We start from the raw sequence: 27,004 nt of genomic DNA, 5'->3' as shown, positions 1-27,004 counted from the left end.
GGTGATGATTATTCGAATAAGTCCTATATTCATTTCTTTTGAGGTGCATATCTATAACTATCTCTATTTTTTTTTTTACAAGGAATTTTCTTGACTGTGCATGTTGGTAGTCGATTTTATTAAACACACAATCCTTTGTTCCATTTGACACCAGATAATGACACCGAAAATATCCTTAATACGACTTTTAGGTCACTCCGTCCATTAAGCGGATAATCTCGCAATGTCACGGCCAAACCAATCTACCTGGGGAGATACCGAAGTTTCCCGGAACGCCCAGGCTGTGGACACCGGGAAAAGTATAACTTGTGTCCACACTAAAATGAGGGCTGTTCGAGCACGAAAAGGAGGGCCGTCCGAGTGAGACAAGGGCGGGTTCTGCGACGCGGGAACTGAGTGGAGGTGGGAGGCAGACGGCAGGCGCGAAGAGCTCCCCTTCCGGGACCCGCGACCCCCGCCCCTGGGTCTGGCAGGAGCGCCGGGCCCGCGCCAGGGTCTGCGCATGCGCACGGGGCCGCGGCGCCTACGCCGACACAACCGCCGTCTCGCGCGCACTCTCCGCTCGGTTGCCCCGGCTCTCTGCCCCTCCTTCCTGCGGCACCCGAGGGACCATGGCCGATCCTCGTGTGAGACAGATCAAGATCAAAACCGGCGTGGTGAAGCGGTAAGGAGCCGCCAGCGCCTCCTCTCCCTCGCCTCATGGCGGCCCGAGAGGCTGGGCGGCGTGCAGGCCCGAGGCGGCCGCCGGACTGCAGGCCTCACCTGAGGCTCCGCGGCCGGCGGAGACGGGGCAGCGACGGACGGGGCGCGCCGATGCCGGAGCCTGCGGGCCGGCATTCCCTCTCCCTCCTCTCCCCCAAAGCCCTTACGGTCGAGCGGCTAGGGTGGCGGCAGCCCCGCCCCTCGGGCGCCGGGGTCGGGGATCGGGAGGGGCGGTGGCCGCGATCGCGAGGCCGGCCCGAGCTCTGGCGGTGCCCCTATGTGCGCGCGCCCCGGGTCTCTCCGCCCACCTGCCGGGAGGGAGGCGGCTTCACTCCATCACCTGCCCTCAGGTGGACGCGCAAGCCCGTTCTGAAGTTTCGGGGGTACGCGAAGAGCCCGGCCCTCATCAAAAATGAGACCTTGTCGGCGCCCGGTGATCTAACATGGCAGGCGGGACTCGCAGTCTTTAACAACTGGGGCGTGAACTTCCAGCACACTCATCAAACTTCTGTGGGCTAACTCTCCCCAGTCCACTTTCCCGAAGCTCGCCCCAGAGGTTGTGGGGTGTTGTTTAAATAACCATCCTAGGTAGTCCAGTCCTGTAATTCGCTCTAATTCTTGACTGTTGTTAGACGCCTCCATGCATATTAGAACTTCGTTGTTCAGACCCAAGAAGATCAAACTTTTTGATGAGGCATTCCAAGAGAAAAGATAACTTAGGAAGAAGCAGGTTATTTTGCAGTAGAAATGTCTGATCCTAGCCAGCTGGCTTCTTCCTCTTTGCCCACCTTTTGTCCCTTTAAAAATATTACCACCGGAGGAAGGACAAGGCACAGGGAAGAATAAATTTACTTTTTAAGATACCGTCTCCGAATTAAATGCACAGACATTTCTGAAGTTAGACTGCTTGGGTTCAAATCTTGATTCTGCCATTTATAATGTATTGTTGAATATATTCCTTTTCACGGTGCCTCAGTTTCCTCATATGTAAAATGAAGTAAGTACCTACCTCATGCAGTTGTTGCAAGGAATGTCTGCTATGCTGTCTAACATAGTATGTGGCAAATAGCCAGTGGCTAATAAATGGTAGCTAATATTGTTTGTATTCCCATTTTACAGATGAAAAACAGGTTTAATGAAGTTAAAGTAGAAAAACCAAACTTGTCTTATATCACTGTACCAGTTCATGGCAGAACAAGGAAAAGAACCAAAGTTTCTGCTCTACAACTGTCTTTTTGAAGTACAACACTTTAAAAAAGTATTTTTTAAAAATGTGCGCTGTCACTCACTTCAAGGTTTTGTCATTCACTTTCGCTAGACTTTGGTTATATCATTTTAGTAAATCTATTTGGCGAAAGATTTAAAAGAGAGTGCTTTAAACTGAAAGTCTCGAGAAATGACTTCTAATGGCCGTTTCCCATTAATTACCTGTATGTCATTTCTCAACCTAATGATCTATACTAGTTTATGAAATTATTCAGTTCAATTAGTTATATGCTTACAGTACATATTCTAGAGAACACAAACTCAGATAATTAGCTAAGTTTTTAGGCTTTCAAAAACTTCAATGTACTTATAGAAACTGCTTGGAAATAAAGTTTTATTTTCAGCTTGTTTCAGAAAGGAGCATATCAAACTTGAATTTTGATTCTAAAGTTAATACATTATTTTTGTGAAACCTTTATAATTTACCATATGTCAAAGTGCTTATTAATTAATGGAAATGTCTGCTATACATTTTTTTCATGGCTTTTCTGTTGACATTTTGGTGTAGAGCTTTCCCATAAGTACTACAATGAGATGTGTTTTTAAAAAAAAAACACTAAAATTTTTATTTTAGCTGTTTATTACTCATTTTGCCTTGTTAGATGACCATTTAATCTGTAAATAATGTTCTCTACTCTTCTGTTCTTTTTCTCCTAAAATTTATTTTATTATGACTTTTTTCATCTTCTGTCTTAGTATCCTATTTCTAAAATTCTACATTTTATCTCAGCAAAGGAAAAAAATAGATGAGGCAAATAGGATGACATATTAATGATTGCTGGGGCTGACTGATCATGGGCCATCATTATATTCTCTATATATGTTTAAAATTTTTCATAATAAAAAGTTTTTAAAAGTATGCATTTTTCTCCTCTCTCCAAATTTAATTTCAAAGATTCTTGATTAGTTTCATGGTTCAGACATGTTCTTGGTTTTGTGAACAAGATTCTGTTCATTGGTTTCTTAAAGCAATGGTCTAAAAACCAATTTCTATTTTCAGCACCATTTTTCTAGTCAGAAGTTCATTTCCCATAGCTTCATTTCTCTTCAGAAGTCACAACTTATATTTGGAAGAGATTTAAAGTCATCTTTCATGCCCCCAATTCCTTTATTTTCCTCTCCAGGAATAGAGAGCCACTAAAAACATATTCTAAGTATTAGTTCAAGAGTTCAGTTTGGGTGGACTATACTAGGGATGGTGCATTCTTAGAGTTTGGTGTCTAATCAGATCTGCCAGAATACTTCAGGTGATCCAGAAGTTCCCTGTAGTGGGTTTTAGGAAGAAATCTGTACAGGCAGGTGGAATGTTATGGGAGTATGGAAAGAAGCGATAAATAGATGGTGGTATTTAGCATCAGGGAGCTCAAACAATGAGTGGAAAATGGGTGTTTCAGCATGTTGGCAAAATGGTGAAGGCAGTCTAGTGGGTGGCAACCATATTAGAAAGGAATAGAAGGAAGTTTCAAGGGCATTATTTTGGGCCTTAGGAAAATAGGGAGAAGCCCTACAGTTCCCTGGTTTTAAAGAAACTTTGTTACTTCACATGGTAACAAAGGCAAAGTATCCAATTTGTGGAAATGGATTTGAAGAGAGAGGTTAGATCCTTAGGAGCAAGGAAAGAGTTCAGTTACTAGGAATGGCTTCCAAGGTGAGAATTGGACAGCAGTGAGGCTGACTTGGTCCTGAGCCTCTGACTCCTAGGACTTCTTAAATATCCCCTCCCCAGAAACAGGATTGTTTTTACAGGACTAATTCTGGCTGTGAAACTAGAGAGATGTGTGCACTAGGAGCTGGATGGGTAATTATATGCGACTCACTGTTAGTGGATATTAGTTGGTAGGTTTGAGTCTGGCAGGCTCTTTATAAAGATTTGGATCCATGTTTCAGGAAGATTGCTTAGACCTCCTGTTATCCTTGACTGGGTCACAGCTTATCTGGCAGCCCTAGCAGGATGTTACCAGATATTATTCCAATTTTCTTCTTTAATGCAGAACTGTAAAATCCTATCTCCCCCCCCACCCCTTTCTTTTATGTCTAGGTGGCATCAGTTGCCCTGGATTTACCTGGGACTAACGGATTTCCCAGGATGTGGACCCTTCAGTGCTAAAACTGGGAAAACCCCAAACCAGGATGATTAGCATTTATAACTTTTCTGTAACTAGCTAATGTAACTGTTTTCTGTGTTATTTGGAGACTGTCTGCTCATAGTATAGCTGTGAATTGAATGTTGTGCCTTACTTAAATTAAAACTTAAATGCATCCCGTAAGTATGAATCCATGCCAGAGTAACTTTTTAAAAATATTAATTTAAATAGTGATTTATAAAATAATTTTCATCTAATGTAGGTGAAAATATAGGGTATTTTAAATGTTGTTATAGTATTTTGGTTAAATGACATGTCTACAATAAGTTTTCAAATAGGATTTGTGTTTGTAAGTTTGTTTTTTTTTTACTAGAGTTATAGTAAATTCAAGAAATTCTGCAAGAACAAAATGTTTTCATTTATTTAACATAAAAGTTAATAACTTTAAAGGCAACTTATTTTCAATAAAGCCTGCTAAACTAGTGGTGAATTAATGGTGGTGAATTAATTGATTAAAAGTACTTTCTTAAATATATCTTGAATTAATGGATTAAAAGTACTTTCTTAAATATATCTTTTTGTAACCATTTTAGATTGGTAATGGCTTAAAATCCAGTGTGAAGAAAGAACATTTGGGCATTTGGAAATAGCACTGACATTGGCCCATAGTTTTCCTCTGATTAAATGAAAGTGACACCAGTAGATTAGAATGAGACTAGGACAATTCACACTGCAATTGTGTTAGTTTAACTTTAACAATCTTTTAACACTCTTGTTTAAATGTAGCTGACATACCATAATTACAAATCTACAAGCCTTGATTATAGAATTTTACATCACGAATCTGTGGGGGAAATTGTATTGATTTTTTTTTTTTTTTAATAAAGCAAGCACCTTTCCAAACTATAGTGTCTTCCCAAGTTTGTTTACACCTCTGACATATAACTGTGTATATAATACACACACTGTACAGCAGGCATTAAAACAACATCAAAGATAAATAAAACTCCGTGCTATTATATATATTCGTGTACTATGTATATATGCCATACTGATATACATTATACATACACTGAATATATATATTATACTGACATAAAAGTGAAAACTATGACTGACAAATATACTTACGTAGACATAGAGACAACAGTTTCCCCAGTTTAGCTTCATCTATTTATACACTTCTCATATTTAAAGTAACGGTGGGAAGAAGTATGGTGGACAATATCTGCGATAGGTTAAGGAATGAACCCTGTAAATTATTCCCATAAGCTTTAATAGCTTTGTTCTCTTCTCTCATTTTATGATCTTTGATTTGAATTAAAGACAAAATGGCCAACTTCCTACCTTGAAATTGAGCCAACTCCTTTTGGAATTTCTGTAACGTATCAAGTTCTGTAAAGTGATAGTCAAAGGCAGTGTTAAAATGGATTATAGGTGGTCAGCTCTTCACTACCTTCTGCCAAGTAGTTGGCAAGCACTGACTCTTAGGAGCTACACAGCTGGCAACCAGATGTCTTTTCAGGCTGGGAAGGGAGAAAGTTAAAGTCACTCATGATCATGATTTTTCCACTACAAGCTATATTCTGCAAGTTGAATGTGGAAATGAAAGATCTTTTGATCCCTTTATGTGTGTATTTGTCTCTGTCTATGAATGTGTTCTGTGTTTTCATTTGAAAATCTGTAGGAAGCAGGTTTGGAAAATTTTGTAAATAGTCCAGAACCCTTAGAATATTAATGTTTATATGTATAATCTATTCCATTTCCAGTAATACATTTGTAGACAAACGTAATTCCTGCTATGATGCTGTTTTATATGCCCAAATAGAGCTGATATTTTAATAACATCATAGATCTGACTGATCCAAAGATTGCTTATTTATTAGATACATTTGAAGTACTGCTTTCTGAGTCTGTTCCTCTTCCTCTTTGCCTATAAGTAATTATTATTTTGAATTTGGTCTTTATCATTTCCATGCATATTTTTAAACTTTTATATGTAGATATACATAAATCATATTATAGTATTGTTCTGCTTAACAACTTTAGATAGATAGACAGGAAACTAGTCATTGGTTGTCTCCTGAGAGAAGCTGTATATCTGGAGGACAGAAATGGGAGAAAATTCTTATAATTTTGAGTCATGTGTTACCTATCACAATATAAATTAACATTTTAACAATTGGAAATGGTGTCATACTGTAGGAATATTTTTATAACTTTTTGTGCATATTGTTTTTGAGATTTATTCATGTTGAAACAGCTCCAATTCATTCTCCTGTATGAATGTACTAGTATTTTTTTCATTCTCATGTTGATGAATATTGTTTTATTTTTCTACCCAGTTTTTTACTTTTACAAATGGTGTTACCATATACCTTGTTAAATATGGCTCCTAGTGCACATATATAACAATGTGAGGCAGAATTTCCCGAGGAATGGGCCCTGAATGGATTGCAGGTATACGGAGATACAGCTCTCCTTAACTTTCAGGATGGCCAGGTGTGGCCAAGAACAACCATGAGATATATGGGTAAAGAGCCTTTCAGACAGAAGGAACAGTAAATATGAAAGCTTGAAAAAGAACAAGCAAAGTTGGTCAGTCTGAGAAGCAGCAACCAAGTGAAAGAAGGGATGGGTTAAGAGACACTCCAAAAAGTAGGAGGGAGAGGGTATAGATCTTGTGGGGCCTAGTATGTAAGGACTCGGTCTCAAGTCTGAAATCAGACGTCACCACCTCTGTAAAGGTTTCCTAGCCGTCTCCAAACTTAGTTCTTCCTTTTCTGTGTTCTCAAAGAACTTTGTAGTTTTCACTAAAATAGTACTAAAAATACAGTTAGCTATCTAGTCCATTCACCGTACCTATCACTGGTTTCCAAAGTGTGCTCTAGGATCTGTTGGGGTCTCTAATACCCCTTCTGGGTATCTGCATGGTTACAGTTATTTTCACAGTAATACTGTGACATAATTTGCCTTTTTCACTTTCATTTGTTCACAATTGTACAGTGGAGTTTTCCGGATGATATATATGTGATATCGCAACAGATTGAATGCAACAGATATGAGAACCTTGATGCTTTTTTTTTTTTTTTCCTGCTTTTACTTTATTTGATGCTGAATTTACTACCGGGCCATAAGTTTTTGTTTTCTTCCATTTCTTCTGGGATATCTTCTGTGCAACCTCCTCTTCTAGTTTAGGAACAGTCTGCTCTTTTTCAGTAAGGACCCTTTCAAAGTTGTAGGGGGAGCTTATGTCGGGGTTAATCTGCCCATGAGCTCTGTAAGTTCTGCTCCAAATCTTGGGAACTTTGTTCACTTGGATGTGCTCAATGACCAGAGAATCTACATCTAAATCCCTAAGTTCAGTATTACTCTTTTCATTTTTAAGCATGTGCAGCAAAAATTCAGTACTCTTTTAGGACCCTGTGTACAGCCCCACCTACCAACCAGGCCTAGATACACCTACCAACTCCACCATTTTAATGACTGAATGGCACACATTGCTTCTGTAAAGTGACGTCTTTCAGATACTTGGTGGCTTTTTGGATATGCATACCCTTGACAGCCTGGGCAGTTTCATGAGCGTTCTTAAAGTAAACACAAAGATTTGAACCTCTTGATTTGCGTGATTTTGTGAGAGTTTCTGGGTCAGGTGAATAGCAAACCATTTTCAGAGGTCACCTCAGGCCACTTAGGGGAAGAGCCAGATGCTTTTTTTGAAAATATTATTATGTTCAATAAAAATAGGTTATAGTTAACACGTGCATTTAGTTTATTTTAGATGAATTAAATATATTTAAATTTTTTTTTCAATGCCTTCAGCACCTGGTATTCCAAGATGGTCTCCCATCCAAGTACTAACCAGGCCCGACCCTCCTTAGCTTCTGAGATCAGACAAGATCGGGCACATTCAGGGTAGCGTGGCCGTAGACAATATATTTAAATTTTTAATTTAAAAAATTTTAAATTGCTCAGTCTTAATTTCTAGTACAGTAACTTAATAAATATAATTTACATGAACAAAAGCTCCTTGAGTCCTGTGATGTGCGATTTATAATATGTTTGGTCTCCCTCCTCTCTCCTGACACAGCTCCTAAAACCCTGGGAATTTCATAATTAAAGAGAGGGATAAAGGTGTCTTTTGTTATGTTAATGAGGCGACTTTTGGAAACTAGGTTAGTAAGGACGGGCTGGAACTTTTAGTTCCATCACCTCACCTCTAGGGCAGGAAAAGGGGCTGGAGGTTGAATTGAATCAGTAACCTGTGACCAATGATTTAATCAGTCATGCCTATGTAATGAAGTCACCATAAAAACCCAAAAGAACAGGGTTCAAAGAGCTTCATGGTGCTGTGCTGGTCCCCAACTCCACGGGTCCTGCTCTTAGGACCTCACCTTATAAATCTCTTCATCTGACTGTTGATTTGTATCCTTTAATAGCCTTTGTAATAAACCAGTAATCTAGTGAGTACACTAGTTTCCTGAATTCTGTGAGCAATGCTAGCAAATTAATTGAACCAAAGAAGGGGGTCCTTGGAACCTCTGATTTATAGCCAGTTTGGTCTGAAGCACAGGTAACAACTTGGGCTTTAATTTGGCATCCTAAGAAGGGACAGTCTTGTGGGACTGAGCCTTTAACCTGTGGAAACTGATACTATCTCCAGGTGGGTAGTGTTAGAATTTAGTTGAATTGTAGAACACACAGTTGTGTCAGAATTTGCTCAGTGTGGGGGAAAAAACACATCTGAATTGGTGTCGAAATCAGAATTATAGGCCCTCGGTAATTTTTCAGAGTATAAAGGTATTTTGAGACCAAAGATTTTGAGAAGCACTTTATTAGAACAATAATTCTCAAAAATTTTTTATGTAGAAGAACCCGAGTACTTTTCAAAAAGACATTTACCCAGGTTCTACCCCCTAAGATTTTAATTCTATAAGTGTAGGGCAGGATCCAAGAAATTGTGCGTGTTACAAATGTTTGTGTAATTACTTTGTATATGTTCCTCTAAACACACTTTGAGATGCATTGTACAACTCTTTGAGCTTCTGGAGGTGCAAGACTCCATGTTTGTACTATTAGCATATTGTCTAGTATATAGTAGGTACTCAGCAGTGTTTGTTTGAATGACTAGATGGGTGTTGAGGTTAGAGTTGAGATCCATGTGATGTCAAGTAAGATGTTTTCTTATTCGAAATGGAGAATTTACATTTGGATGACTAGCAATGACTTGGGTTCATGAAAAGAAGGAGACAGACTTGAATCGTTTTTAGTTAATTCTAACAGAGGATAAGTCACTCTGATATTTATATTATTAGTGAATGAAGTGTTTTACATGTATATTTTCCCATAGCTGAGACTCCTTATAAGTGCTAATACTATTTTTAAGGTATTTCTTTATAGAAAATTTCCCTTTACATGTATATTTTCCCATAGCTGAGACCTCCTATAAGTGCTAAGACTTTTTAAGGTATTTTTGTGGAAAATTTCCCCAAATATGTACTTGGTTCATCACATTACACTGAACTCATCCATAGTCAGTTTTTCTCCATAACTGGCATAAATATTGCTACAGACCTTTTAAAATTGTTGAATGTAGAGTTAAAGATGGAAGTTTTAAGATCTGCTATGAGAAATGGATCCAGATTGTTGCCCCAACAATATTTTCTTTCTTTGGATCTTAGTTACACAGAACTGAATTAATCTTAATTCTTGGTTTATGCCACATACTCATTATTGGTTCATGAATGACCATTTTTTATTTTTTGTAGGCCTGTATTTATTTATTTTTAAATAATATATTAGCAATATAAGCCCATCGCCTAACACAAGAACTAATAATGACTAGCATATCTAATTATGTGCTCCTCTCTCTACCTGGGTTAACTACTATTTTTAATCTTATGTTTATTATTACCTTGCTTTTTTATTTTTCATAATTTTATCATTTGTATATTAAGTATATCATTTAGTTATTTTTTAAATTTATACAAAGGATATCTTCTGGAACTTATTATTTTTCACTTAGTGTTATGTTGGTAAGATTCATCCATATTTTTAAATTTAGATGTAGTATATTTGTTTTGACTGTTATGTAATATTCCATTGTCTGATAATACCACAATTTATTCAGTCTTCTATCGATGGGCATGTGTATTGTTCTGGTTACTGTTTCTATGTACATTCTTGTTCATATCTTTGGTAATGATGTATGAGAATCTTTCTTGGGTATGAATCTTTGATTCCAAAGTTCCATTCACACAGGTATGTGAATGTTCTGCTTTTATAAGATAATGCCAAACTTTTCCAAAGGGATCGTATTGTTTTCCATTCTCAGCTGCATTGTACAAGTTCTTTTCATTGATCCACATCCTCTCCAAAGCTTGGTAGACATCTTAATTTTACTCTAATACTGTTTTTGTTTGTTCTTCAGTTTGTAAGAAAAATTAAATTATTTTGATTTTTTTAAACAAGAGTCCCACAGATAAAGAGAGGAAAAAGAGGGTACGAGGCTCTAGCCCCACAGCCACATACTTAATCACCTCCTTCTGCCCTGTGTAGAATTATATGTATGCCACAGGCAATCCAGAGTTTTTCCCTGGTTTGGAAGCAGGTCCTTTGAAAAGGGCAACTCTATTCAGTTTCCAGGACTGTGCATTCAGTGTAGGTTACCTGGGGTGGGGAGGCTTGCAGATAGAGGTCTGGATAGTGGGTCATAAAAACCCTTGGCGCTAGGTAGTTCAGGAGCTAAAGCCAAAGGAGGCCAACCATATTTTTAAAGATTTTTTCCCCCATGTTGTTAGGTTAATTCTTTTGATTTTTTCCCCGTTTTATTGAGATAGAATTGACATATAACATTGTATTAATTCAAGGTGTACAACATGATTTGACATATGTATATATTACAAAATGATTACCACAGTAAGTTTAGTTTACATCAGTCATTTAACATAGTTATAAGTATTTTTTTCTTGTAATGAGAAATTTTAAGGTTTACTTTCTTAGCAGCTTTCAAATATACAATACAGTTTTGTTAACTGTAGTCATCAGGCTATACATTATATCCCCAGAACTTATTTATAACTGGAAGTTTTTATTATTTGGCCACCTTCACCCATTCCCCACCCCATCCCCCACCTCTGGTAACCACCAATCTATTCTCTTTTTATGAGTTTGGTTATTTTAGATTCCACATATAAGTGAGACTATGCAGTATTTGTCTTCGTCTGACTTATTTCACCTAGCTTAATACCCTCAAGGTCCATCCATGTGGCAAATGGCAGGATTTCCGTTTTTATGGCTAAATAACATTTATCTGTTAATAGACACTTAGGTTGTTTCCATGTCTTGGCTACTATAAATAATTCTGCAGTCAACACAGGAGTATAGATATCTTTTTGAGAGAGTGATTTCTGTTAATTCTGATGTATGATACCTTAAGTTCTTAAGTTTGGCGCAGCATTTCTAGAGGAAGAATTTAATTTATTGTTGATAATGTTTCATTTTTAACCCAGTACCATATGTTTTTGTCATTGCGATAGGTTTAAAAATCTAGCAGACACACACACATATATATATGTGTATATATATATATATATATATGTGTATATATATATATACCCTCAATCTTCTTTACCTGTTCCCCCAACCAAGAGCAAGGTGTTGTTTATTTCCATTTATTTATATCTTCTTTTTTATACTCTAGTGGAATTAGAAAATGTTAGATCTCAAACTAGATAATTTTATTTTATATTTATTTTTTTTTTATTAAAAAGAGCTACATTAACATTTTTAGTATTAAATAGAAGTAGTGTAAGAAACCAACTTTGGCTTCATAAAAAGAATAATCCTAATGATTTTCTTTTAAGTGGGGAGTAGTATATAATATTTTGTGTTAACTCTAGATCTTTATTGTGAAGATCTTGTAGTGAATCCTGGCTGGCTCCTCAGTATCTTTTTTTTTCTTCTCTTGATCTCTACCTGTATTTTCATTCCAGTATTCGTTGTCCTTCCCCTCATATACACAGCCCATAGTTCTTCGAGGGGAACTGTTCCACCTCGAGTTTAGGAGTGAGCCTCTGAGTAGTTTTAGCTAATCAGATTCCATTTCCTGGTTACAGAAATTGATTTTGAGCAGGCACGAGATTTAGACTGATGTAAACAGGTACATTTTAGAACCCTTCCTTAGAATTCTGGGACAGAAGTACTTTCTTCCATGTAATTCTGTGTCTGGCAGCCTTCCTTGAGCACTAGGGAATCTGACCTTGGGATGAAGTTTGTATTGAAGAATCAAAAAGAAATTTCTTGATATTATTGAACTGCTGGATCAGACAACCTTGAAGCAGATCCTCTCCTGGATTTTAGTTATACAAGCCAAAAATATCCCTGTATTGTTTAAATCTCTTGAAATGAATCATGTTACTTGTGATAGAGTACTGATTGATAGCAGTACTCTAATCTCTAATTTATGTATACCTATGTATAACGTGAGAAGTGATTTCCTTTACTGAACTGCTTAGGAATTTCCTTCCTTCCCTCTGTCTCTGTTTTGTAAATTCTGCTGTTAGTTTAGGCTCAACTTTGGCCCCCCTGTTTCTATTCATTTCAGTGTCCTGTTAAGATCTGATCCTCTGCATCAGAAGTAGAGAAGAGAAGCTGTCTTCTTTCATCCCTTCCTCTCACTTCCCAACTCTTTTCTCCAGCTCAGTGCTGTTCTTTAGTGGGCATGAGAGAGAGGAGGAGGAAAAAAATAGATGAACCTATCTTGCTTTGAAACCTGTTTTCACAGTCTCTGCTCTTCCTTCTGTTCCAGTCCCTCATCCTACCTCCAAGAGGCAGAAAAGTCACCACTTCTGTGATAAGGACTGCAATAAATTAGGAGGCATTCTTGGCATCCAAGTTGGAATTCTGATTTTTTTTTTCCTTATTAGAAAGATAATTATTCATAGTATACATAGTAATCTGTGGAAAGTGTTTCATGCACATTGAAATATTAGGGTTAAATAGGCTTTTGTGGGACAGCTTATGAAGTTTAACATCTAGTATAGTATTTTTCCTATGGAAAACATGTCTATTGAGATCTCTAAAAACCTGATTATAATAAACATCTTTGTAGTATGACTGAGTCCCTAATTGGAGGATGCTCGAATTATGTTGTGTGATAACTTGGTTTCATGTTTACTCTAAATTTTTTTCTGTCTCTTGCTTTTATGTAATATTGTCAGTCATTAATATGTCTCTTACGCTTCCTGCTTCTAATAACTTCTTCTTAACGTCTGTCACTGTTCCTTTTGCTCCTGCTAATCTATTTTAGGGAAACTCAGACTGTTTTCACTTATTTCTGGATAGTGATATGAAAATTACGATTGTCAGAAGTCTGCTTTCTGATTTACTTGATCTAGTTTTCCTCTCTAGCCATTATAATATTATACATTAATCTCCACTAGGATATAAACTCCGTGAAGACAGGAACACATTACCCAGAGGCCCGGCACAAAAAGGACTCTTGATAAATATTACAAAATGGATGAATTTACTCTCTGTGACATTTTAGGTTTCTTGAGAACAGAAATCACCATCCTTTAATATATCTTAAAATACTTTAGTACAGTCTTTCGAACAATTTTTATCATAGACATGGCACAAAATTCTACAGGAACAAAAAGATAGACAATGAAATGAATCTACTGCCCCTGTCACAAGCCACCCAGTTATTCCATCTTGGAACCAATATCATTACTCATTTGTGTGTGTGTGTATGTTCACACGCACACGTGTGTGTGAGCTTTTGTATCCTTCTGAAGATATTATGTGCCTACATAAGTATTTACATTTATGCCTTCAAAAATAAATGATAGTATATTCTCTAGACACTGTTTTGCATATTGCATTTTTTGCACTTCCATGTTAGAACATATAGAGTAGCCTCAGTTCCTTTTAATGGCTGCAAAGTATTATTTTCTATGGACATACCACATTTTTTTAAACCAGTTTTATATTGGTGGGCCTCTATATTGTTTCTAGTATTTTACTGTTTTGTAAAATAGTGCAATGAATTTTCATGCATATATGTAGTTTTACAAATGTGCAGATATATCTGTAGAATAAATTCCTATAAGTGGAATTGCTGGTTTAGAGGAAGAGAAACTTTTTTGTCTACCATGGTAAATACTCTGGCCGGGACCTGTAAATTAGACTGACAAAAGACAGATTAATAAGAGAAAAAAACCCAGAAGTTTAGTAACATGCAAACACATGGGTTACTTAGTAGTGTGTAACTCAAAGGGGTGGTTAGACCTTGACCTTATATAGCATCTTAACACTAGAACAATAAATTGTAGAGAAGTGACAGCCAAAGGAAAAGGACTTTGGGTTTCTGATAAATTGTGAGAAGGTAAATATTTATGGGAGAACTAATGGAAGTTAAGGGCTAATCAGGAAAGTTTGTTATATAGATTACGCTGGTGCCATCTCTGGGCTAATAAGGGTCTAGAGTTGTTTTTGGTGATTAACTTTGGTTTTGTGGTAGAGAGAGGAGGGGAGACACTTTTACAAATTTATGTTCTGCTTTTAAGTAAATAGGGGGATGGCAGATTACTTTTCATGTATCTGCTTTTTCTGAAGTTTCCTTCAGCTCAAAATTATCCTCATGCCAAAGTGGTATATTTTGGGGTGACATATTCTGCTACCCTTCACTGGCTCAAGTAGCATGTGTTTTAAATTTTGGGAGCTAGTGATAAGTTGCCCTTCAAAGAGTTTTATCTACTTGTAATCCCACTAATGATTATGATTTTATACAGTATTTTGTTAACATGTAGTTTAACACTTTTTTGGTCTGGAAAGAATTAAACTGTATAAGTGGAAATGCCCAAGTATGTTTAGTTTTTTCTTTTAGGAAAGTACTTTCACATTGTTGAAAATGACAAGATAAGGCATATAGGTATGCTAAACAGTTTAAATTAACTTCACTTCTGAATATAGCCCTAAAAGGAGAAAATCTTTTCCTTTTGAAACACTAAATTGTAGAGCGATGAAGTATACCCTGTCCCTCTTTCTTCCCCTGCCCTCTTACCCCCAAAACAGACAAGAGAGGTGATTAATTTGCTCAGGATTACCCAGCCAATTATTATAGAGCTAGAATTGGGAAACTTTCTAAAATTACTGCAGTATACCATGTCATTTCACAAATGTGAATTCTTCAGAATAGTTTTTCTGTTCTAAAATATATATATATAAATATTTTTTGAAGTTAGATTGTATTCACATTTTGGTCTGTCAATGTAAGAAATATCCAAACCTGTAGAGATTTTTTTTATAAGAGTTTATTTGAGCCAAACTGATGACATGCTGGGAAGCAAGATCTCAAATGCTCCAGAGAATGACAGCTTTGCAGTTTCTTTTATACATTTGGAATTAAGGAGAGAATGTAAGGAAGATTACATGAAGATGGGAGAAAGCAAGGTACAAGATAGATAACAAGATTAGAGAGGTCCGAAAAGGGGCACTTCAAAGGTGTGTTAACCTACATGCACAAAAACAATGGACAGGGCTTGCTTAAGGTGAAGATAAACCTTTTATAGGCCTGAGGTGTGATTACCGACCATGACATGGCCAGTTGGGAATTATGATAAGATCACCCTAGGTTACTTTCAATTAGATTTTTTACAGAACCTCTTTTTTTTTTTTTTGTCCACAGATCCTTGAAACTAGGTTCAGTGAGCTTTGATCTTAAGTTATTTTTCAGTTTTATCATTTGATAACTTTGTGATATGTAAAGAATAACCACTGATGCTAGCACTAAGTTTAATAAACTGGCCAGCTTTACTCTGTGAAAATACATTTTGTATTCAGTTCTGCATTAATGATCTTACTTGGGAGAGCATGTGAATTGCTTTGGTTCCTGAGATCATCTTCATTTCTCCTCTTTGAAGAAATTTTGAAGAGTATGTATTTTCATATTGTTGAAAATTGTAAGATAAAAACATTGAGTATGTAGAATGGCTGAACAATTTACTTTTGAACAGAGTCCTAAAAGGAGAAAACATTTTTTAAATGCAAATTTAAAATTCAAAAATATAAACTCTGAAGAAAAATACAAATCTAAACTTTGTTTCAGACACTATTGCCAAAGAATCTAGGCAAATAGACTGAGAAGAAGTAGAAAAAACTTTAAAAGACCAATAGCACCTTGCGTGTACATTGCTAATAAGGACTAATAGGTACTTAAACTGATGAAAGTGATTCAGACAACAACATATTAACCCCCTACTGTGCCCTGTTTTAAGCTGTTAATAGACATTAGCCTTTTAAAGAAAGACTAACACTTTTTTTATTCCCTTTCTAAGCTTTTGATACATTAGTGAACTGTTACAGCCACTTGCTGTATTTGATTCCTATAACCCAGTGCATTTTCCAGATTACTTTTGAGAAGTGTTGACTGCTCTGAAAGTTTAGATTCTATATAGTCTTTTGGAGAGTTCTTAATGTAATAAGTAATATTACATTACATTTTTATTACTGTAGGTAAAAACTTTTTTGTAGAAATTATATGGGAGGAATAAATACTGATATATTTTTCACTGACAGAGAATGTAAAAGTGATTGTTCTTGGGTTTGGGTGTTTTGTTTTGTTTTTTACATATTACAGCCAGAATTTTTTCAAAAAAATTTCCACTATATTATTTATCTATAAAATTATAAGTATTAGAAATAATTTGTTATTTTCCAGAAATAAGTCTAATTCTTAAATATTTGATGCATGAGTGTGTGTGTGTGTGTGTGTGTGTGTGTGTGTGTGTGTGTGTGTATTATTGAAAGCTGGGAGGATTTTAACAGTCTAATTTCCTTTAAAATGTAAGTAAACTTTAAGGCTAACTACCTACACATAGAATAGTAATTTAAATTTTTATTTAGGTACATTGCTTTTATAACACTTTTTTAAAGATTAGTAAATAGTTTTTGGATATTTTATGTTTTATAATAATTCCAGATATAAAGCTAATAGGTATTTGACTTGGTTTTTAAAATAATTTTATCTTGAGGAAGCTGATTGCATGATATCAGTAAATGAAGAATATATTGACTGGATTAAATAATGTCGTGATGTATATGATTCAGATAAATTAAGACTTTACAAAAAATTAGGGGCTTTGATATTCTCTGAAGTCGAAACATGAGTATAGTACCTAATTTGTCCACATGGTACATTTTTAGTGTCCACAAAAGTGAATGATACATACTCAAAGTGCATTTCTATTATTTCTCATGCCTATTCAAAACCAAGGGAAAAAATGAAGCAAAATGTTATGAGAGACTGCTTTATGCAGTTTATAGATTTATTATTATCACTACAAGTTAATATATGAAGAGCAGGTTTGGGCATAGGTGTTGAATTTATTACTGAAGGTAGTAGTGTTGGGGCATAATTTTTTTGCTAGGATTAGTTAAGATCAAGTGTATATTATACCGAACAATTTTCCCTATCTTGGAATAGGTGCTTTCTATAAAGTTAAAATAAGGTAAATCCTTTTTTCCATATTATTTTAGTATCAGATTCTCCAATTTAATGTCCTACTTGGCTGGAATTTTATTTTCATAAATCAGAAATAATTGAAACAGTGAAACAAATCTTGAGTGGCAAGTTTGAGATGTTTCTAAAGGCTGAAGTTCCCTACTGGGAACCTGATGGACAAAAACTGTTCACTTTTCATATGCAGGTTTTATAACCTTTAGAACATCAACAACCAATTCTTTCCCCAGCAGCAAGCATACAGAAGCTCATCTTTCTTGCAGTTTTAAGTGGCTACCACAGCCCTTGAAAATTCCTGTCTTTCCTTCCATGGGAAAAATATTTTCCAATAAGCTGAGTTGAACAATGTTGGTGAGAGAAGATGTGAGATGATAATTGGTACCACCCTGTCAGCTATTACTACTGCTAGTTTGGACTGTGATAAATTTTTCCAGGCCTGCGGATTCTTTCATTGGATTTGTTTCAACAGCTACTTATATAACATTTACTGTGTGTAAGGCACTATTCTAAATATTGACCACTGTTCACCCGAACTTTGTTATTCACTTTTTTGCCCAAATCGACCACCCACACCATCACCAGTTCTTAATTGAAAGAGGATTCATAAGTACTTGGTAACACATAACACATGATATATCTTAGCTTAACATTCCTTAATATCAGATGATGAGATTTATACTCATTCAGACTAGTGTCTTCCTTATTTGATGGATGAGATTGTGAAATTGGTGATATTTCACTTAGAATACAGTGTTACTACACTTATTAAGTTTGTGACCTAAATTAAATTCATTTTAGTAGCAAAGATAGCACTTTGAATTACAAATATTATACAAAGTACTGCTTTGAAACCAATGTGTAATGAGAAAAATGCTGAAAAGGGAAAGGCAGTCATGTATCACTTTTATGATTCAATTGCTGAATTCTCATGTTTTCTGCTTCTGAAATTCTGCAATTCTGCCCCCATATTTAGCTTCCATTTGCTTATTTTGGCAACACAAAAAGGCATGGGAACATCAGTGTTAAGTCGATATTTTTGAGCATTCACTATGTGCCATACATTAGCTAACCATTTCATGTGTGTGTCTCTTAACTGTCACAGTTCTTATGTGAAGTGGTTGTAGTGATCCCCATTTAACAGATGAAGAAATTGAGTGTAAGTAATTTGTCCAAAGATAAACAGCAAGTAGTAGAGCCAGGATGAGAGCACCTGTTGAGTGACATGAGTACACTGACTATACCTTTTTTTACTTTGACAAATTTGTAAAAGAGATGAGACTGACTGTGTGAAGTATTGGATATAGAAAGATGGATAACACATTTCTGTTTTCAAGGAGCTTCCAGTGTCAGAGAAAGACAAAAGTTATGGAGGTAAGGACAGAAAGCCTCTTTGTCAGCCCAGACAAAGTTATAACAAACTGCCTCTGAGGCAGGGTTTTTCATCCTTGGTACTTTTAACATTTTGAGCTGGATATTTCTTTGTTGGGGGCTGGGAAGGCTATCATTGTAGGGTATTTAACAGCATACCTGGCCTCTACCCACTAGATTCCAGTAGTACCCCCCCACACACACACATACACATGACAACCAAAATTGTCACTGTGCTCCCCTGGGTCAGGGGTAGGGAATAAAATTGTTCCCGTTGAGAACCACTCCTCTAGGGTTAAAGAAGGCTTATCACAAGGGACCTTTGAGTGGGCTCTTGAGGCCGAGTAGAAGGCACATTCTAGATAGAACTGTACGAATAAATGCATGGAAGGATGTAACTCAGTATACAATTGGGAGTCAGTGTTTGTGGTACCTAGAGCATTTAGAGTGTGTGGGGACCGAGGAGTTAGTAAGAGATTAGGTTGATAAATTAGGACCCAGTTGTGTATGTCATACTAAGAAATATAATTTTTTTTCCTATAAGCAGTATCCATCATAGGTTTTTAGGTAAGTGACAGTTTGAATGATCCATACAGTATTTACTTGTTCTTTGCTTCTTTGTATCTTCCAGTAGAGTGTAAATTCTTTGAGGGCAAAGACCATGTTACTTTTGTTCACCAGTATATTCCTAGTGCCTTCTATGATACTTGGCACAACCTTGTGAAATAGGAAAGACAAAAATAAGGAATTTATAGATGTGAAAATTCTTAGAAGAAGTTGCAGTGGCCATGAGAATGGAACCTGAAGACCTCCATACTTAGGGAGTGTAATAACCAAGGGGCCCAGCTACTAGACTGTGAAATCTGTTACTACATTTTTACCAAGGCCTTGCTTCCTGTAACCTGCTGACAGCCAGTGGCAGATGCACCTTTTCCTGGGAGACGTGGGATTCACTTAACAGCCAACTTTGTCTTGAGGACTCCCCAGGCCTTGCTAAAACTGCATGGCAATCTTGGGTACTTTCTCCTAACCTTTCCTCACTCCTTCATTCAGGGTCCGACTTGCATTATTGTCTCATGACTCTCCCAGCCTTCTCCAGCTACCTTCCCATTTCCTCTCTCCTGAGTATTTGCACTGATAAAATTCCTGCATGTTTAATCCCATCTTAGTGTTTTCTTCTCCAAGGACTTGGCAAACCCAGAAATTAAGTGACTTTCGAAAGAGCACAGAATTATTAAGCAGCAAAATAGATTCTATAATCTAGGGTTTAGGTCTCTAAGTCCATGCCTCTAACCATTATATGCTATTTTTAAGTACAGCATTAACTTTTGGCTCTGGCGTTTATTTCTCCTAGCTAGTCTTTTGAGTCTAATGGTGTGATAAAATTTCTTAATTCTGTAGTTGATTATCAAATCTTTAAGAATCTGAGATAGTTATTCCAGATTTCAGCCAATCAAGAATTTTCTGGCGTTTGTTTGTCATGTTGATAGTGTTACAGAAATGGGGAAAAATACAATAGACAGTTTATGTTTTGTTGAGCGGTGTGTTCTGAGATCTTTTCAGATCCCCAAATTTGCAAACAGTAATTTTCTTAGATTCCTTTACTTACTGTTATCCCTACCGCTAGCAATTTACTTTGTTTTCTGGATCTTTTTCCTGAAAGAAACAAAATGTTTTTTTTTCACTTGTGTTTTAATTCATTTACTAGAGTTATATCACACAAGGACAAAATAAAGAACAGAAAAGCTACATTGAGACAGTTGTCAGACTCATTCACCATATTGGTGACTTGTTGCTGAATATCATCTTCACAGCTCATAATCTTCATAATCGTATTTCAGCAAAATTATATTACATGAACATTTGGGGGTATTTACTGAGAGTTAAGTCTTCAAATGTTAAGTCCCCAGTGTCTTCTCTATTCTCTTGGAGACCATTAACGTTGTTGATGTAAAAAATGTCCAAACCTGTAGAGAATTTTTTATAAGGGTTTATTTGAGTCAAACTGACGACATGTCAGGAAGCAAGATCTCAAGTGCTTCTGAAGAATGAATTTACAGCTTCTTTATGCACTTGAAATTGAGGGAAAGTACGGAAGATTACATGAAGGTGGGAGAAAGCAAGGCAGAGATTGGGTTACAGAATAGTTAAAATATTATGTGCTCTCTTGAGGGCGGCTATGCTTATTTCAAAGGTATGTTAACCTCGGTGCACAGAAAGATGGACAGGGTTTGCTTAAGGCAAAGATAAACCTATAACTAAAAAAGTTATATGCCTGGGGTGTGAGTGCTTCTCATGACCTGCCCAGTTAGGAATTTATGATCGGATCACCCTGTGAAGTTTCTTTCTGGAAGAACCCCTTTTTCATCCAGTTTTATGGCTAATAAAGTAGGGAGATGAAGAGGAGGGATGAGCAGAGAGTCACATAGAAGGAGGAGACATAAAGTAATAGAATGGGAGAGTAAGAGGTAGAAAGAAGGAATCAATGTTATTTGCTTTGGGTTATGGGCTTCAGGTAACATTTCACTTATTTTGTCCATTAAAGGATGAAGCTCCTTGAGAGTGGCAAAACATGCTTTATTCGCTTTGTAGTCTTCAGAATCCAGGATAGTGCCTTAAAGTTAGTTAATCAAGAAGTGTTTACTTTGTAGCTAAATGACTGGCTGATGAGTCAATGCTCACAGTTCTTCATAATAATACTTCTTAGTTCTTAATTTTTAGCTCTCTTCGTAATCATTGCTTCTTTCGTGAAGTCTTCCCTGGCTAATGGCAGAATCAGTTGCTCTTTGTGTGTATCCCATGCGCCAAAACTCTTACTTTCCTCATTACTTCCTCTTAGAATCAAAGACCTGAACCTTTTATTGAAAGCCAACATTCTACCTGTGCTCTGAAGACCATCCTCTAGCCTTATGTGTTTGTCTCTTCTCTTTTCTATGTCTTTAACCTCTTTATCAGCTTCTTAATAAGTATTCTAGCATCCTGAAGTCACTCACATCTGAAGGAATCAACAGCAAAAACCTTTATCCCATTTTCTTCCCTAGGAGCCAAACTTATCAGAAGAGTTATCTGTATTCACAGGCTCCACACTCCGACTTTTCAGTCACTTCTTAACTCACTGTAGTCTGATTCTTTCGTTAACAACAGCAGTGAAACTAAGGTCACCTATATACTAATGTGGATCAGTGCAGATTAAGTCCAGCTACCTCTGGACATTTCTACTTTAATGGCATAGGCACCTCAAACATAACATGATCTAAAAAGAAATAGTTTATATTTTTCCTTTCCCACACTCTTCCTCCTGGGCTCTTTCTCTCAGGCAGTGGCACTACCACACCCAGTTACCTTTGGCTTCTCCTGCTCACTTGTTTTGTCACATCCATCATTTAACCATGGTTAAAATAATTTTCAACTTTATCTACATCTTTTAATTCCCACAGCTTCTACCCTTGACTAGGGCACCACCATTTTTCTTCTGGATTACTGCTATACTCCCTCGTCTGTCTGGCCCTAGTCTATGGCCCTTCTCTATTGCATTCTCCATATTGTAATCATAGTGATCTTTTTAAAAGGTAAATATGCTTATGCCACTCACCTGAAATGACTCAATTACATTTAGGAAATATCTAAATTCTTTAATATGACCTTATAAGATTACATTCTGGCCCTCCCTTCTGTTGTTTAGCTTTATATCCCTTGCTATTCTCCACATACAGTGAACCAGCCTTACATAATTCTCAGACGAACTTTCCATATTCTCTTTTGCTGTAGAATCTTTCATGTACTTCTTAGTGCCTAGAATGCTGCCTTCCTGCTTGCTACTCCTGCCACATAACCTTTCTTTGTTTTCTGCTCTGCTAATTCTTACTCATCCATCAATTCCTAACCTTGACATCACTTTCTTGGGAAAGCCTTCCCTTAACTCCCATTTAATTTGGCTCTGCTTTAAGACAAAATAAATATTCTCCTAAAATTTTCGTGTACTGAAAGTTGTGGTTATGGATTACATTTTAGATTGTAATGTTTCATTCTTATTTGGATAACTGGATTTATGGTTGTAAATTTCTTTAAATCTTTTTTTTAAGGCCCCCAAGGAGCCTTTTACTTTATACTGTGTTTCAAAAGAAGAAAAATATGAGATGCGGACTTGATGAATAATTAAGAAAGGTATTTCTAAGGAAAGAATTAAATTTCTGCTCCTTGGTCTTACTAACCTCAAACATACATATAAACTGTTTCTGTAGAGGAACAGTGCTGGTGGACCTCTTTTGACTTTGAAATACTGGTCCCGGTAGTACGTTTCCCTAGGGATGATGGGCAGGGAGGTGAAGCAATCCAACCAAAGATAACTGGATTTCTCAATAGAGGAGTGTATTTCAAACTTTTCTGTTCCAACCCAGAGTAATAAATATATTTTATTTTGCATTATGACATAGTACATGACTACGTGTACATATGTAAAACTGGAACAGAGTTCAATGAACTATTCCTATTTTTAGCACTGTGACATACTCTGATATTTCCAGTTCCATTAAATTCTCTTCTATTAAAACAGCCCTGATAACAACCCAGTGAATTGATATCAGGAGCCTTGGATTACAACCCTGATTAATGGATTACAACCAGCTATTTGAAAACACTCCTAAAGAAGTATCTAATCACTAGATTCCATTTTCAGATTGGCCAGTTCAACAAGTAGAATCACAGCCAAGTGGGAGCCCTTGGTATGGGAAGGATTGGACGAACAGTTACTGAATACCTCTTATATATGCAACATTGGACCAGGAACTATACTTATTTTATATTCATTACCACATTGTAGAGTAGTTAGTCTTCCTATTTTACATGGGGAAAGTGAGGCTCAGATAGACAAGTAACTCGCTTAAGGCCATATAAAGGCATTTGCACCTTATCGTTGTGTCTCCCAAGTAATGTTGCAGTATACATGCTAAACTTAGAGGGGAATTAGTGACATTTAGGTGTCTTCAAAATTTTATAGTGGAAAATAACAATAAAAAGCCCCATTAAATGTGAGTTGAGACAGGCATAAACATTGACAAACAGTTAAATAGTGATAGATTATATTGGCTTTTCAGAGAGCTTAAGTTCTTCATGCCTCTGTTCATCCAAGAGGTAGAGGCAATATCCTTAAGGCCGAGATATGTGGGATTTTCTTGTTGGTAAGGTAAATGAAATATTCAGAGGCTTTACTACTGCACCGGAGCAGATAATAAGGCAATTAGAACTGTTAAATTGATGAAACACCGGACTGAGATGAATTATATCATGAATTGGAAAGAAACAAGATGTAAAGATGAAATACATCAGTAAAGTGAAGGGAAATTGATAGTTAAACTTTAAAGCACGAGATTTATTGACCTGAAAAACCCAAATAAGCATTTTAGGGTCAGTTTTAGACTTATTTATCAGCTTCGTAAATAAGTGGAAAAAAGTATCAGTCTGTGCCAATAGTTTAAGTTCTGTTGATAAAATGAATTTAAGATGTGTTTCTTCCTTTCCATTTTTTGAGCTGCAACATACTCTAGGGATCATCTAGTTCATCCTCTTCATTTTACAGATGTTGAACCTGAGACCTAGAGAAATTAAGCAGCTTGCTTGCCCACGATCACATTACAAAGTAGAATTGGAACTAGAACCCAGGCCACCTGACATTCCATTGCTTAACTTTTATTTGACCTGAGTAGGTGCATCGATGGATGACTTCTTATATAAACCAATTTACGAAATATTGTACTTTGCTTAAAATTCCCATCACATAAATAATCCCACTGCTAACATTTAAATAATGCACTGTTTGCCTAAGATAGCGGAAAGTGGTCACCGGACATGAGCTAGCTTTTCATGTTTCACTGAGGAATTGACTGCCTGCTTTTTCATTTTTAACAACGGCTTTGGGTTATACTTTAAGTATAAGAATCGGATCTGCAAATGATCATCCACGCCAAGAAGATGGGCTTATGGTAGATTCCTTAGCACCATAAGCCTATTCATATTTATGTCAAAAACCCCAGGAGTGGCTCTAATGGTTGGTTTAAATAAGCAAGAAAACTATTCAATTATAAGATCCATCTTCCTTTAGAAAACTTTTGGGGATATTTTATAATATATTTCCAGAAGTTCTTTCTGGGTTCCAGAAACCATGTATACACATATGCTTTTAGTTTAAACTAAAAACTAAATTCCATTGTTTCAATTATTAAATGTTAGGTCTCTTATTGTTAAAACTAAATTCCATTGTTTCAGTTATTAAATGTTAAGTCTCTAATATCCATCATCTATATGATTTTTAATGTGATTATACCAAATGGTTATTATTTGAGATACTATTTGTTCAAGTAGCTCAATTACAAAGCATTATATAGATGCATGTTATCAAGATACAACAATTTAGGTCAGTTATTTGGAGAAGAAATCATTTTAAGAGAATTAAAATTCTACTGCTAGATAAGTTGAAGGTTTCTCAGAAGAGATGACATTTGAGGTAGATCTTGAGTGAGTGAGTAGTGAAGATTAGGAGATGGAGATAGGGAAGAGGAGTCACTTCATCTTAGCAAAAGTAATAAGATAAAAATCTCCAGAGCTCAGTGAATAGGACATGTTTTGAGCATAGCATGGACATTATGATAGGAGTGCAGGAGTGGAGGAAGCATGGACTGTATGAGGAGAAATATACCCACAGGGTCTTTAATGTCTTTTGGAGAAATTTGGAATTCTATAGGCATTGTTTCTGTTTATTTGATTATTTAAGTAAGCAGAGGAATTGGGACAGTTTGAAGGCTGCATTGTGGAGGTAAAGAGAACAGTTGTTTCCTAATGTTTCATAATTTTTTTCCAGGTAGATTTTTAGCTTAGAACCAACTTACCTTTGATGAACTATGTCTAGTTAAGTGCTGTGTAGTAGTGGTTGCACAATTAATGTTTATTTTAAATGAATGAATTCCTGCTTAGGGAATATCTTTTAAGTGGTGGTAATCCTATTTTGTTTTGTTTTGGTTTTTTTTATAATAATGTAAACCTATGTGTAGGGCATATAAAACTGGCATTCTTGAGTTTGCCAACAGCTAATGACACCATTCAGAATGCATGTAAAATATGTAAAAAACAATAGAAAAGTAAATAGTAAGTATATGGGAATGGAAGGACAAATTCAACTAAATAAACTTGAACACTCTTAGTATGTTTACTTTTTAATAGAATAGAATTATAAAATTAATACTCAATACAAAGAAAGCTAAAATCGAATTTTCATCAAAATGGTTAATACTGTTTTAGGAAAATTAAAAGATATATGAATCATACCAAAGGTAATGATGGCATTATATTAAATTGGAGGTGGTGTTATGCTTGGTGCCATGAGTTATGTTAAATATTGTTTTATTTAAATTATATTAATTACCTGGAAGAAGGAGTGTAAGAAAATCCACAAGGAAAGCAAAATCTGGATAACTGAAAAAGAGCTAGAGTGATGAGGCATGCCTAGGTAGATAAACAAAATGAAATTTCCTTTGAAAAATTAATTCCCTTGAGGGGAAAATGGAACAGATTATGTGCATTAAAAGTTTATTTCTAATTTGGCATTTGCAATCTCAGTGAAAATTGAGTATCCAGTTAACAGCCTATCCTTAATGTTGTGATCCTTTATATCTACTCAAGATATCAATAAACCAAAATCTCTTCATAATATGTAAAACCTAGATATATGATTTTATAGGACATAGACACCCATTTGTTCAGAGAAGAAATTGTTTAAGATTAAGAGAAATTCTAAAATAGGAAACTTGTCACTTTGTGAAAAAGCTATAGCTCTAGAAAATGATTTTAGTAGTGTCCCAAATCACTAATTGGAAAAGTATTTTCATTTTTTCTTTAAAAGTACTTTAAGGAGAAAAGATTGTAATAGGTTTCTCCAACTATCAGTAAAGTCCACCCTGAATATTAAATTAACGAACTGCTACCTAAAAATTACTTCTCAAGTCTTCTGGAAGTTTCTCCTCCTAAAAAAAAAAAAGAGTAAAAAAAAAAGTTGTTAACTGTCCATCAC

General features: G+C 36.1%; 1 protein-coding gene and 1 pseudogene across 1 annotated transcript in view; one reads left to right on the top strand and one right to left on the bottom strand.

The window, feature by feature from the left end:
- The first annotated feature begins 484 nt into the window (after positions 1-484).
- TBCA (tubulin folding cofactor A) overlaps positions 485-27,004 on the top strand; it is a 61,864-nt gene continuing 35,344 nt past the window's right edge. The window contains exon 1 of the mRNA XM_039874888.1: positions 485-664. Within this exon, the coding sequence (XP_039730822.1) occupies positions 612-664 (53 nt within the window). The 5' untranslated portion in view covers positions 485-611. The remainder of the gene's footprint in view (positions 665-27,004) is intronic.
- On the bottom strand, positions 7,866-7,984 carry LOC120612618 (uncharacterized; annotated as a pseudogene).

The sequence above is a fragment of the Pteropus medius genome, unplaced genomic scaffold (assembly GCF_902729225.1).
Source record: "Pteropus medius unplaced genomic scaffold, Ma_sr-lr_union100, whole genome shotgun sequence".
In the NCBI taxonomy this organism is placed as follows: Eukaryota; Metazoa; Chordata; class Mammalia; order Chiroptera; family Pteropodidae; genus Pteropus; species Pteropus medius.
This window is presented reverse-complemented; position numbering and strand designations above follow the sequence as displayed.